The sequence below is a fragment of the Nerophis ophidion genome, linkage group LG22, assembly GCF_033978795.1.
Source record: "Nerophis ophidion isolate RoL-2023_Sa linkage group LG22, RoL_Noph_v1.0, whole genome shotgun sequence".
Classification (NCBI taxonomy): Eukaryota; Metazoa; Chordata; class Actinopteri; order Syngnathiformes; family Syngnathidae; genus Nerophis; species Nerophis ophidion.
Window position 1 is genome coordinate 29,904,984 of NC_084632.1, and position 15,414 is coordinate 29,920,397.

The 15,414-nt window shown below is 38.4% G+C and overlaps 1 protein-coding gene across 5 annotated transcripts in view; it reads left to right on the top strand.

Moving 5' to 3' along the window:
• Positions 1-15,414, top strand: part of lrp8 (low density lipoprotein receptor-related protein 8, apolipoprotein e receptor) — a 438,760-nt gene that overhangs the window by 241,358 nt on the left and 181,988 nt on the right. For all 5 annotated transcript variants that reach the window (XM_061883665.1, XM_061883666.1, XM_061883663.1 and 2 more), the window contains exon 4: positions 10,593-10,721. In XM_061883665.1, coding sequence (XP_061739649.1) covers positions 10,593-10,721 — 129 coding nt within the window. The remainder of the gene's footprint in view (positions 1-10,592; positions 10,722-15,414) is intronic.

Consider the following 15,414-nt stretch of genomic DNA (forward strand, 5'->3'; position numbering starts at 1 on the left):
TGTTTATTTAATAAATATCATGTACCTGAATTCACGCCTGTAATCCCTCTGCGTCGAAGGAGCACACAAAATCCATGTCCATGCCTGACACGGATGAAACAAAAAAATAGCTGTTTGGCCACAATACCCAGCTATAAGTTTCCAAAATGTGCATCAAATTGAATCCAAGTTTGAGTCACAAATGATTCCACTTTTACACAAACAAAGTGTGAAAACATGTAAAAAATAAAATTCCACTTTGAAACTTAATTTAGCCATTATGTACGGTATTCGAACTGAGCAGTGCTGAGTGTTGTTGACGTCGTAAGGTCAGAATTAAGAAAAAAAACAAAAACACTTTGTTTCTCTTGAGATGTTGCAATACCACGTCGATGTTTCACTGTTATAACAGTCACATTGTCACGTTGGAAGAGCATTGTGATGCGTGTTGAGTCACCCCAAGATGCACGAGGACCAGGACGAGCAGGAATTGCAGGTAGGAGCTTGGTTTAATACAAAAAATGAAGACACTGGTACAAAACTGACAAAAAGAAAAGGCGTGCCTGCGCACGGGAAGCTAATGCTAACTAGCATCGAGTCCAAAGAGTCCAAAGTAATGTGCTGAGCGCAAGCGAAGCTAAGGCGAGACTTAGCAATAGTAAAGACATACAAGGTGCCAACGAACCAAGAACGAACTGAGGTCGAAGGCCGGCTTAAATACTAAAGTAACAATCAAAACACAGGTGTGTGACAAAAGCAGAGCAGGTGGAACAAATAAGAAACCTATGGTAACCGAACAAACAAGGAAGTGCACAAACTAGGGATCGGAAGAGTCCAAAAATAATCAGAAAACACACAAAATGACTCAAGAACAAAAACTATGTATGATCCGGGAGGCGGATCATGACAAATAGGCTTGTAAAGGTAAATATTTAGATTACCGGTGACTATAAAACAATATTGCTGTTATTGCTAACGCTGCTCAGCAATGTCCACAACAATACTTAGAGTGCATTTCTCAGTGTAGATGAGAACTGTGTTAATATTTGATAATATTTTGATCATTTTCATTTATCTAATTTCTCACATAGTAAATTCAATCTGAGCATTGTTTCTTTTAAAAACATCATTTCTGTTTCAGCATTTGATGGGATGCCATTAGATTGTAGTGTTAATGTTACGGTGAGTGATTGCATGTACTGTAGTCAATGTAGCCTGATTTTTCAATGAAATAGGATTTCAAGTCACTTTTCACACATTAAGTATTCCAGGTGTACAAGAACACTGCAATCGTTGTTTAGAGAAAGCAAGAGCATTTCCAAGTTTGTTTTGAAGACATATTTAGGGGATCAGTTCAACACCAACTCTAGAAGATACTATAGGATATTTATATGACTGATGATAACATATTGTTATTCTGGCCATGTTTTCCTTTTTCTTTTCCTCCAGATGGAACAGTGCATGTTGCATGAATCATGCAATGACAGGTAGAAATATTGTTCATATTTTTTTGTCGGCATTTACCAAGATATGATAAATGTTTTAATTTTATGATTTACATTTAGGGAGAACACAATCAAACATCCTTGTGGGAGTTCAGCATCGCTTGCTTTTTCTTTACTAATGGAATGTAAATCTCCCTCCTACATGACCCCCTTTTTATTCTCTGCAGGCCGTATTCTATGAATATAATCACCTAAATATACAACATGCAACATTTATTTTCTATTTACTTTAGGGAATAGTGTTGCAATCAGGAATTCCAGACTTGAGTCGATGGGCAGCCCATCGAAAATCTGAATAATAACATTGTTTAAAATGCAACTGACAACCACTCACACATAATGACCTGAACTCTTAGGGCCTGATCTACTGAGATCCTAATAACACGCGCTAAACAGCATGTGCAAACTATAAAATTGTGTGTGCTATTAGTGGGTGTGTTGTGGGTGATCATGTTAGATTCTGTGGCATGTTTTGAAACATGCAGCTGTGATTATAAGCATCAAGTGTTCGTTCAAGGCTAAAGCAAAATATCGAGATATATATCGTGTATCGCGATATGGCCTAAAAATATATCGATATTAGAAAAAGGTCATAAAAAAAAATCTGCATTTTTGCAAATATCTGTTCATTTTTGTTTGTTCCCGCTTGAAAAGTTATGTTTTCCGACAGTCTACGAGTCCATAAATGCATCATGACTGGTGAGCGGACTGAGAGTGGGGAAAACAGACGGGGTGAACCGTTTTGTGTGCACGTTGAGACAAGTGTTATTGCTTGTTTCAATAAAGTGATTTTTGATCGACCATTTCCTCGTCATCCTTTTATTCAGGCAAAAGCTACAAGATATTAACATACGCAATTTGAGAGGTTTTGTATTTTCGGAATGTCGATAGACAAGCAATTTCCGATACTAATCTGCTACATTGAGAGGAGCCGGCAAGTCTGTGAAGCAAGTGTTTCCCAGCATGTTTTGTTGTTGTTACAATTATCACTTTTGACTGTTATGCATCTTTAATGTGACAGACGAGGTCTAATAGTTAAGGTGGAGACATTTTTCAGTCATGTACAATCGAGGTGGGCATTAGAGAACAGCTTTCTAGAACAATGAGAGGAGAAAACAGATGTCTTCTTAAACTAAAGCAGGAGGAAAAAACAAAGAATAAAATCAAAGAATTAGACTGAAATAACTTAAGAGGAACATTTGACCCACGTTTGCTTTAAGCATTCACAACTAGTTCCTAAGGAGCATGCGAGTGGTCAAAATGTATTATTGATGATGTTGTGTTTGGCATTCTGCAAAATTGTCGTCTGGGGCCTTGTGCCGTTGGTTTTAAAGTGTGTGTGCGTTTGTGTGTGTGTGTGCGTGTGTGTCATGATATATTGGCGCAGTGGTCATGTTTACTGTAAGGGGCTTTTTGCCTACAGGGATAACATTGATACATAATTCATGTTGTGTGTTTATGTGCATGCATGTTTTCATGTGTGCGTAACAAAAAAAAAATCTTGAGTTTCTACACTCCCACCTGATTTTTATCCTAAGCCAAGAAATATTTTTATAGACATTCAGACAAATCGAGCAAGGTGGAAACGAGGCATGCTCTTACTTGATAATAGATAGATAGATAGATAGATAGATAGATAGATAGATAGATAGATAGATAGATAGATAGATAGATAGATAGATAGATAGATAGATAGATAGATAGATGGATAGATAGTACTTTATTGATTCTTTCAGAAGAGTTCCTTTAGGAAAATTAAAATTCCAGCAGCAGTGTACAGAGTTTAGATCAATTTAAAAAAGTAAAAAGTCAATAATGGGGGTGATGGACCTGGTTCTTTTTGGACACAAATCATACTGTAAATCCATCCGTCCATTTTCTACCGCTTATTCCGCGTTGGCGCCTATCTCAGCTACAATCGGGCGGAAGGCGGGGTACACCCTGGACAAGTCGCCACCTCATCGCAGGGCCAACACAGATAGACAGACAACATTCACACACTAGGGCCAATTTAGTGTTGCCAATCAACCTATCCCCAGGTGCATGTATGGAAGTGGGAGGAAGCCGGAGTACCCGGCGGGAACCCACGCACTCACGGGGAGAACATGCAAAATCCACACAGAAAGATCCCGAGCCTGGATTTGAACCCAGGACTGCAGGACCTTTGTATTGTGAGGTAGACACACTAACCCCTCTACCACCGTGAAGCCCCATACTGTAAATATACTTGCATAATTTCTGGTCACATCCCCATTTCCCCCAAATTGTTCCTCTTTCGGTTTGGGCAGAGGCGTCGAAATAGTGGGGTAACTGGGGATGTTGTACCAGGGCCCCAAGCACAGGGAGGCTTGATTTGTCAAGTGTGAAGATTTTTTATATGAGTAATACCTAAAAATATGTAATAAATTAATATAGCTTTGAAAAATCAATAATGAGGTTGCTTGAATCAAATGAAGAATTTCTTAAGACTACTAGGCTCGGGTTACCCCAGAGGTTGGGGGGTTCATATGTCATCATATAATTTGCATAATCTGCATTGATACATTAATGCACTGTTCTTCAACCACTGTGCCGCGGCACATTAGTGTGCCGTGAGATACAGTCTGGTGTGCCGTGGGAGATTATCTAATTTCACCTATTTGGGTTCAAATATTTTTTGCAAAGCAGTAATTATAGTCTGCAAATGATGTGTTGTTGTTGATTGTAGGTGCTGTCTAGAGCTCGGCTGAGTAACCGTGTAATACTTTTCCATATCAGTAGGTGGCAGCAGGTAGCTAATTGCTTTGTAGGTGTCGGAAACAGCGGGAGGCAGGGTGCAGGTAAAAAGGTGTCTACTGCTTAAACCAAAAATAAACAAAAGGTGAATACCCCTAAGAAAAGGCATTGAAGCTTAGGGAAGGCTATGCAGAACGGAACTAAAACTAAACTGGCTACTAAGTAAACAAAAACAGAATGCTGGACGACAGCAAAGACTTACTGTGGAGCAAAGACGGCGTCCACAACGTACATCCGAACATGGCATGACAATCAACAATGTCCCCACAAAGAAGGATAAAAACAATTGAAATATTTTTGATTGCTAAAAAACAAAGCAGGTGTGGGGAATATCGCTCAAAGGAAGACGTGAAACTGCTACAGGAAAATACCAAAAAAAGAGAAAAAGACACCAAAATCGACAAGAAGTAAAAGACTACACAGGAAAAGAGCAAACAAGTCCAAATAAGTCAGAGTGTGATGTGACAGGTGGTGACAGTACACCTACTGCGAGACAAGAGCTATAGTCATGCATGCTTGCTTATGCTTTAGAGTCATATCCAACAATTGCGACAACAACTTTTTACTGTCAACTGAGTTTACTTTTTTAATGATTTCTGCTGGTGGTGTGCCTCCACATTTTTTCAACGCAAAAAATGTGCCTTAGCTCAAAAAAGGTTGAAAAACACTGCATTAATGCAACAAAATGTTGTTCTTATTTGTACTGTAAAGTTGAAATTTGAATGACGATAAAAAGGAAGTCTAAGTCTACATATATTTTCTTCAAAAAGGCAAAAACAAGGCTCTACAGATAGCCAAGTTGTGTTAATATTTATTAGTACAGTAGTAACATGTTTTTTCTCTATTTTTCAATTGTTGCTGCTTTTTGTAAAACTTACTTTCTTGAGAATTTTTCAATCATTTTGGTGATTTTTTTCTTGATCAAAAACGATTATCAACAAATCTGTCACATTTTTTGTGGTGCTATTTGAGACTGTTCTCGTGTTTAGAACTCTATACTTCTCTCGCTCAATGTCCTCGACAAACAGCGGGCCTGACATCACGCTTGTTTCACGCTGCTGCTCCGACTGCGTTTTCTCTCCTTAAAAGCATCCACTGTCCTCTTTATATTTTCACATTGCACATTTTGTAGATCGTTGTCCCCGGGTTTATCTTGCCTATATTAAAGTACACAGCCAGTCAATTACTCATGTACTGTGTTTTTCAACCCTTTTTGAACCAAGGCACATTTTTTTAATTGAAAAAATGCGGCGGCACACCACCAACAGAAAACATAAAACATGAAACTCGGCAGCCAATATTGACAGTAAAAAGCTGTTCTCGCAAGTGTTGGATATGAATTCAAACCATAACTAAGCATGCATCACTATAGCTCTTGTCTCAAAGCAGGGGTACTGTCACCACCTTAGAGTTTTTTTGTGTTTTACTGTGTGTAGTGTTTTAGTTCTTGTCTTTTGGTGGCTTTTCCTGTTTTTTGGGTATTTTCCTGTAGTACCGTATTTTTCGGCGTATAAGTCGCTCCGAAGTATAAGTCGCACCTGCCGAAAATGCATAATAAAGTAGGAAAAAAACATAAGTCGCACTGAAGTATAAGTAGCAATTTTGGGTAAAATTTATTTGATAAAATCCAACAGCAAGAATAGACATTGGAATGGAAATTTTAAATAAATAAAGAATAGTGGACAACAGGCTGAATAAGTGTACGTTATATGACGCATAAATAACCAACTGAGAAGGTGCCTGGTATGTTAACGTAACATAATATGGTAAGAGTCATTCAAATAACTATAAGATATAGAACATGCTATACGTTTACCAAACAATCTGTCACTCCTAATTGCTAAATCCAATGAAATCTTATACGTCTAGTCTCTTACGTGAATGAGCTAAATAATATTATTTGATATTTTACGGTAATGTGTTAATAATTTTACACATAAGTCGCTCCTGAAAATAAATCACACCCCCGGCCAAACTATGAAAAAAACTGCAATTTATAGTCCGAAAAATACAGTAGTTTCATTTCTGTCCCGAGCGCTATTCCCGACACCTGCTTTGTTTGAGCAATCAAAAATATTTAAGTTGTTGCTGTCCTTCTTTGTGGGGACATTGTTGGTTGTCATGTCATGTTCGGATGTACTTTGGGAACGCCTTCTATGCTCCACACGCTGTAAGTTTTTGCTGTCGTCCAGCATTCTGTTTTTGTTTACTTTGTAGCCAGTTCAGTTTTAGTTTCATTCTGCATAGCCTTTCCTAAGCTTCAATGCCTTTTCTTAGCGGAACTTGCCTTCTGTTTTTTTTTCGGTTTAAGCATTAGATACCTTTTGACCTTCACATTGCCTTCCTCTGTCGTCTGCATATTATGATCACGACAAAGCAATTAGCTACCTGCTGCCACCTACTGATATGGAAGAGTATTACACTGTTACGCTGCCAAGCTCCAGACAGCACAGACAATCAACAACGGCACATTATTTTCAGATCATAATTACTGGATTGCAAAAAATATTTTTACGTCATCGCAACATGCGGTTACAGCAGTGCTGTTTCAGTGATCAAAGTATTTTCTTCTGCCAAATTTTGTGTGCATCGTTAGTCAATAGTGTGCAAATAATAGACTATTGCAGGGCCTAGGCTATGACCGATTTTTTAATTTTATTTTAATCTTCTATTTTTTTCTTTCCCCCCACCCCCCTTGTTTACCTGTATGTCATCTTTTTTGTAAGGGGCGCTGGAAGCCGGCAGACCCGTCAGCGATCCTGTTCTGTCTCCCTGTAATGTTTGTCTGATCTTGAATGGGATTGTGCTGAAAATTGTAATTTTCCTGAAGGAACTCTCCTGACGGAATAAATAAAGTTCTATCTATCTATCTATCTATCTATCTATTTATATCCATTTGTACAATATATTATTTTTATTATTTTTAATGTTTAAAAAAAAAAAAAATTTAAGGTGTGGCGATTTTTATTTTGCTGTGGCTAACCGCCACAATTAATTACACGTAGGTGAAAAACCCTGACTACCGACACCCTCTGTCAAAAATATGAATTGGATGAACTGGATAGCGGCAAACCTAACTTCAAACACTTCACTCAACACACATTTCACAACATCAAAGCTCGCTTTTAAAGCATTCACACAGCGCCAGCATTTTGAAACAAAGATGAAGGTAAAAAATATAACACATCTATATGTGTGTTAGCGTAGGACGGGGGTCGGCAACCCGCGGCTCTAGAGCCACATGGGGCTCTTAAGCGCCGCCCTAGTGGCTCTCTGGAGCTTTTTCAAAAATGTCTTAAAATTTGATAAATATGAGGGGGGAAAATATATAAAAACATATTTTTTGTTTTAATATGGTTTCTGTAGGAGGAAAACATGACACAAACTTCCCTAATTGTTATAAAGCACACTGTTTGTATTAAACATGCTTCACTGATTCGAGTATTTGGCAAGCACCGTTTTGTCCTACTAATTTTGGCGGTCCTTGAACTCACCGTAGTTTTGTGTACATGTATAACTTTCTCCGACTTTCTAAGACTTTTTTTATGCCACTTCTTTTTCTGTCTCGTTTTGTCCACCAAACTTTTAACGTTGTGGCTGAATGCACAAAGGTGAGTTTTGTTGACGTTATTGACTTGTGTGGAGTGCTAATCAGACATATTTGGTCACTGCATGACTGCAAGCTAATTGATGCTAGCATGCTATTTAGGCTAGCTATATGTACATATTGCATCATTATGCCTCATTTGTAGGTATAGTTGAGTTCATTTGGTTTCCTTTATGTCCTCTTAATTCAATTTATATCTCATGACACTTTCTGTATGTAATATGGCTTTTATTTGTTTGCGGCTCCAGACATATTTGTTTTTGTATTTTTTGTCCAGTATGGCTCTTTCAAAATTTTAGGTTGGCGACCCCTGGCATAGGAGAAAAATATAAACAAATTTCACATATGCATCTCATTGCCCATAACTGTGGTGCATTCAAAGACCTTCGATTAAAGTTAATAACAGAACCGTCACTAGTTTTTACAGATCGGGTGGACTTAATTCACATGATAATGATATTAATAATGATAAAGTCATATCAATAATGATGTATTATCATGATTTTTTTTATCCACCTATGATAATACGACTTGAATCAGCAAATCTGTACTTTTTACTCTGAAGTAAAAAAAATATATACATCCATTTTGTACCACACATTTATATTAATTATGACAGGTTGTATGATGATTTAAATTCATATTCTGGCCATTTCATATTGAATTTGTTGGCAATATTTTTTTTTTTACAAAACAATTAAATGTTTTTTTTTGTTTCAGATATGTTAATCCCATTGTTAAAAACCTAATAAATGTGTTTACATTCTGTTGAAGTCGCTTCCTAGCAGCTCCACTGTAGACACGGTACAAGGGCCAAACATGCAGGTTTAACAAAGTTTTAATGTTTTTTTCCACAATATATTTCCAAATGTCTTGCAACATGTCGTAATGTTTCCGTCACTCCCAATCCTTTTGCTCTGCTCCCAGCCGCTTACTGTTAAAGAAACAGATGGTTAGATTAACACCACCTGTGAAATCTTATCACCTGCCAGCTGTTTTTCGCATTCAACACATGCCCGCTGGTGCTCGTCCTCAGTAACCATGGACAGCGGCGGTGACTTTTGCTACCTTCAGGCGTGCTGATTGCACTTTCCCTCCACACATTCATTTTTAAAAAGCTGGTAACAATCAAAATACAAAAATCTATGCAATAATTGAGTTTTTTAGTGCATGTAAAATACCAAGTATGTGGTGGTGATATTGGGTTTAGGGTGGTATGGGAGACACTTCAGGAGTCTTACGTGTGGGGGCCCATAATTTGGTGTTGCGGCCCTTGGTTTGTGGTTCATCTACACCAGGGGTTTCAAACTTATTTTAGATCGGGAGCCACATGGCGAAAAATCTGCTCCAAAGTGGGCCGGTCTGGTAAAATCACGGCATGATAACCGTACTCACAAACTTGAGACCTCCGATTTCGGGAGGTGGGGGTGGGGGGTGGTCGGGGGTGGGGCGGGGGCGTGGTTAAGAGGGGAGGAGTATATTTACATCTACAATTCACCAACTCGAGTATTTCATATATATTTCACATATATATATATAAATATGTATGTATGAAATATTTGACTTTCAGTTAATTCTAGCTATATATATTTATTTTATTATATATATAAATAAAATAAATAGTTGAATTTCAGATGGCACCTATCAAATACACAGTAATAAAAACACAGTTGTTCTACTAACTGTACTGTGCTTGCTGGTTACAGAAAAAAAAATAAACAACACTTAACACATAAATCGTTGGCCAATCAAAAAGCTATAGCCAACATTCACCAGGAGATGGCAACAGACAACATGGAATCACTCTGACGGCGTCGCCATGGCTGTAACTTCCTCGTTCTTCTGCTTCGTCTCCTTGTGTGTGCAGTTTTTTATTAAAATCCGTAGATGTTGTAACGTGATTAGGCAGGCAAGCTGTTTATATGGTGGGAAAGCGGACGTGAAAACAGGCTGTCTCCGCTCAGGTCCGAAAATCTCCCGAAATTCAGCCGTAGCTGGAGGGGGCGTGGCCTCCAGCTCCGGCTGAATTTCGGGAGATTTTTGGTAGAAATTTTCTTCTGGGAGGTTTTAAGGAGAGGCGCTGGCTGAATTTCGGGAGTCTCCCGGAAAATTCTGGAGGGTGGGCAAGTATGACGATAACTCAAAATAAAGACAACTTCAGAATGTTTACTTTGTTTGAAAATAGAACAAGCAAAACTGTACAAGTCATAATGTTATTAGGGTTTCTTTTTACACATACGTGTTGCGGTTAAAATTGTATTAATTATAATTATATGATAATGTTCATTAGTCAACTCATTGGTGTTAATTTTCATTCTATAAAGATTAAGAAAATGATATTAAAATCAAATTACAGGATGTTATTCATATAGTTTGATAATTTTCTTCGACCGATGTACTAACATCATATGGTTTATTTTGTACATGCTGTATGTAGCATCATCTACAAAGATACAAAGAATTGCTTTTGCGACATGTAGTGGATACGTTTAAAACACCAACTTCTTTCATTCGGCTCATTTTTATACTCAGCAAACCGATTAAAACCTGTTCGCGGGCCTGATCCGGCGCTCGGGCCGGACGTTTGACACCCCTGATCTACACGATGAGGTTCCTTTGTTGTCGAGAACCTTCAGACCTTTAGAAGGGCGATCACATGGAGCTGCAAAATAACCGATCTACCTGACAGTTGGATTGACTGACTTTTCCTTCACTCTTCAATCCAGGCCGACAGACCTGTCCACCGGAGAAGTTTGAATGTGGCGGGACTGTCAGCAAGTGTGTCTCGTTGTCATGGCGATGCGATGGAGAAATAGACTGTGAGAATGGGGCCGATGAAGAGCACTGTGCCGCAGGTAAGAACATTGGAGAAATTATGAATGTTTAACGATGTCCTCACTAGGGTTGTGCGATATATTGATATACTCTATATATCGCAGGTTTGTCTCTGTGCGATATAGAAAATGACTATATCGTGATATTCGAGTATACTTTCTCACGCAGTTGCTTTTATCTGCGAGCATTACACTACATGCGTTTCCCACTCTTTGTTGTCTCTCCTTCTCACAGAGACATAAACAAGCGCACCTTCTTACATATGTCACATGTGCAACGTCACACGTGATCAGAGAGGTAGCGACATGGTAACGTTAGCTGTGATGCTAATGGTGAGGTGCGGATGGTAATACAAGAGAGAGAAGGTACGGATCTGGTAACAAATGGAGGAAGAATTAATTCCCAAAAAAACAGCACGGGATTCATCGTCCGGCAGTGGTTTGGCTTCAAGCGGGAATATGTTCAACATTTATGCGGCAAAAGCATTGCTGCAAAAAGTAGCAGCACTGCTAATGTAGCATCATTTGCAAAGTCACCTGTTAAAGAATGAAAAGTGCTTGAAACTCCGCATGTCAACATCTCCGGCCGGTGCCACACCAACAAAATGCCGAAGCTGTAATGACTGATTGGCATAGTAATGCCGGGTTTGTCCCTCCGTGGATGCGTCGACAAGAACACAGCAATTTAAATGATTTATTAAACTTAACAAAAAGCAGGCTACCAACAAAAATACTGGAGCTAACATACAAAATAAACCAAGGGCGCTAGCATAAAAGCTAGGAATAGAAAACAGACCAACTAAGTCTTGCACGAAGGCACACAAAAAGGAAAAGCAATTCATCAGCGTGAGAGCAGGAATAAAACAAAGGCTTAGCGTGAAAAGCTAGCGAGAATATACGTACGTGACGTCAGTCGATACTGTTTTTCAAAGGCAAATTATGAACCCAGACTGAACAAAGAAAAGAGGAAGGCTTATATAGGGAGTAATCAAGGAAAACCAGGTGTGTGTAGAAAACAAGGAGCAGGTGAAATCAATGTGTAACCAAGGTGACTAACTAAACAGGAAGTAAGCTGGTCAGATGGAGAATGAGACAATGGAACAATAAACAATATGTGAAGATCCGAGTAACGGATCGCAACAAAAGCAACTATTTCCAGATCAACACCGTATGAAAAAACAAAAGGTCCGCAGGAACCTATTATGCAGCTCATTTTTATTTGACAGTTATTGAAATATATTGTGTGACATCATGCACAAAAGTGCACTTTATTTGTTTTAAACTATTGTCGTGGCGTTCTGTACAAAAAGTACACTTTAATTTAGTGTTGTTTTGATATGTCATCTTGGTGACATCATTCACAAAAGTGCACTTCTAGCTTGTTTTAAAATGTCTCTGACACTTTCTGTTTTGGAAATGGCATGAATGTTTGTGCCACAGCTTAATAACTGTTTAATAAATAGAGTTTTGGTGAATTGACTTAGTTGTGATTTCCCTCTCTGCATGAACGTTTAAATTGAGCATATATTAATGCAGTATGAACAAGAATGTTTTAATGTCGACACATGTAATCATCATACCGCTGTGATTATAAGCATCAAGTGTTAATTCAAGGCTAATGCTAAATATGGAGATATATATTGTGTATCGTGACGTGGCCTGAAAATATCGAGATATTAATAAAAGGCCATATCGCCCAACTCTAGTCCTCACAATTGAATATTATTCTGTGTTTTGCAAAAGTCTTATGAAAAACACCACAATTCAAAGTTTTGTAAGTTCCACACAGAAGGCAAAATCATTGTTTTCGCAAGTATATCAAGTCCCCCCCCCCTACTCCCTTTCCATCCCAGCCACATAGACAATATATAAGTGCCTTTCTTATTCCTTTTCATCTCCATCCATAGACACAAAGGGCAATCAGAGATGATATGATCACTTTATTACCTCTCATCTACCTGACCTATGTGAGCAGGAGAAAATCAAGCTGTAAAATAATTCATGAAGGTCTGGATGATGATTGATTTTCTGCCTTGTTTTGAACGTGTATGTGTGAGGGACTTCTGGGAATTGTGCCAAGATTAAAACCTGTATGGATCACCGTTTGATCTATCATTTAAAGGTAAAAGGGATGAAAGCACATCTGACATTTGGGGGGAAAATCACCTCAAAGCTAAACACTTAAAAGTCCACCTGAAAGGGCTGCATAATTATTTCTTTCAAGTTAATTTCTGTCATATCAAAACTATGGTGAATTGTCAGTTTTGACTTTCTGGTGTCTTTCAAAGAACTAAGTTGTTTCCTATATCCTGAGTTTCATTTACACCCAGTGAAAGCATAATGGATAAAGAATTCACAGCTATTGTTTTTTGTATATTTACTCACAGAGCCGTATCGGACAAAAAAAAAAAAAAAAAAAATTCAGGAGCCGCTAAAATTAGAAGCTTTATACAAGTCTTATAATGAAAGCAAGCCTTATATAAGTCTTATAATTAAAGCAACACATTGTCATGTTTTGTGATCATGTTTTTTTAGTTGTGTTATATTACTTCAAGACTCAATTAGTTCCTGTTTTTTCACTCCCCTGTTTCCATGACAAATCATTAGTTTTCACCTGTCCTCATGTCACGCATCTGATTCATTTGGACTCATGCACCTGTTAATCACCACAGCACTATTTAAAGGCCTACTGAAACCCACTACTACCCACCACGCACTCTGATAGTTTATATATCAGTGATGAAATATTAACATTGCAACACATGCCAATACGGCCTTTTTAGTTTACTAAATTGCAATTTTAAATTTCCCGGGAGTTTCTTGTTGAAAACGTCGTGTGATGATGACGTGTACGCAAGACGTTACGGATTTTTAGGAAGTATGAGAGCTGCGCTCACACACAGCTAAAAGTTGTCTGATTTAACCGCATAATTACACGGTATTTTGGAGATCTGCGTTGCTGAATCTTTTGCAATTTGTTCAATTAATATTGGAGAAGTCACAGTAGAAAGATTGAGTTGGGAAGCTTTAGCCTTTAGCCACACAAACACACTGTGATTCCTTGTTTAAAATTCCTGGAGGTGAAACTTTAGGATCAGAGCGTGGTCAAGCGAACATGAATCACGACGGAATGTCAACCAGCAGGTTTCGGAAAATTGTGGTTAAAAAGTCGCTTCTTACCGGAGAAAAGCTGAGCTTGTGCCGTCCATAGCTGCCGTGGACTCCCCTGAGACACTGCGCGTCAAGACACCCGTGGAGACACCCTTCCGACTATCAAGTACTGTTAAACTCACTAAAACACTAGCAACACAATAGAAAGATAAGGGATTTCCCAGAAATATCCTAGTAAATGTGTCTAAAAAATTCGGAATCCGGCCCACTGCAATCGCGTTTGTTTTTTTTTTAACTTTTTTTTTGTTTGTTTTCCTAGTCCGTCGCTATCAAGATACTCAAACACAAATCTTTCATCCTCGCTCAAATTAATGGGGAAATTGTCGTTTTCTCGGTCCGAAAAGCTGTTTTTTTTGGAGGCTCCCATTAAAATCAATGTGAATATGTGAGGAGCCATCAACATGTGACGTCATCGTCTGCGACTTCCGGTAGAGGCAGGGCTTTTCTCTTAGCACCGAAAGTTGCCAAGTTTATCGTGGATGTTCTCTACTAAATCCTTTCAGGAAAAATATGGTAATATCGCGAAATGATCAAGTATGACACATAGAATGGACCTGCTATCTCTGTTTAAATAAGAAAATCTCATTTCAGTAAGCCTTTAAGCCTGTAGTTGCCAGGCAGTCAGGCTGGCGACATCACCCTTGTTATCCATGCTGATGATCCATGCTCTTTTCTCGTTCCAAGTAAGTTTTTTTTATTAATGCCATAGTTTGCAAGTTTTGTTTTATGTCCATAGTTTACGTTATAGTAAGAGTTTTTTGTTTTCTGAGCCAAGTTTTGTAACTCAAGCTGTGAGCGCCTGGTAGTACTTTTGAGTTATTATTAAAAAATGTCATTACCTTCACGTCGTGTCCGATCCAGTCGCTTTGCACCACGGGAAAACAAACCGCACCAGAGTCCTCGTCATGACACACATGGTGTAAGTGTCTATATTAACTATATTACGCTGCAAGTGAGGTGTGTGCGGTATTTGGATTTGACGTTTTTCATGTTTGAGAATGTCTGCTTGCACAGGTATTTCTTTGGTTTGCAGGCTGACGCAAATCTATACAGAATACAATTGAGAAACACATTCACGCACTACTGGGCATTGTACAGAATGGGTTATTTTCTGGCACATTTAAGAATCAATAAACCCGTATCAGCCATTAAGACATATCTTATGTGGTATTGTCAAAATTGAAATTGCAAAAAACATTTTAAAAGTAAAAAAAATAATAAGAATTTAAATATCTGAACTCACATTTCATCGATAGCTGAGCTAGCTTCCGGGGTTGGCCGACATGGTCTCACAAGATGTAGTTTCTCTTTAAATATCCTTCTTGAAAATGGCCTTGAAAATATATGTGTTGTCTTGTGTAATTATAAAAGATGCAGACGAGGCATGTTGCCTGACTTCTTAAAGTTTACTCCACAGCGTGCTCATCAAAAACATCCCGCTGCCGGCATGGCTACATTCAAAACCTAAACTTGGCTAGTCGGCATGCTCTTCACTACTGTGGTATGCTGGGTAATAGAGTTGTTATGTTACCTCGCTCATAAC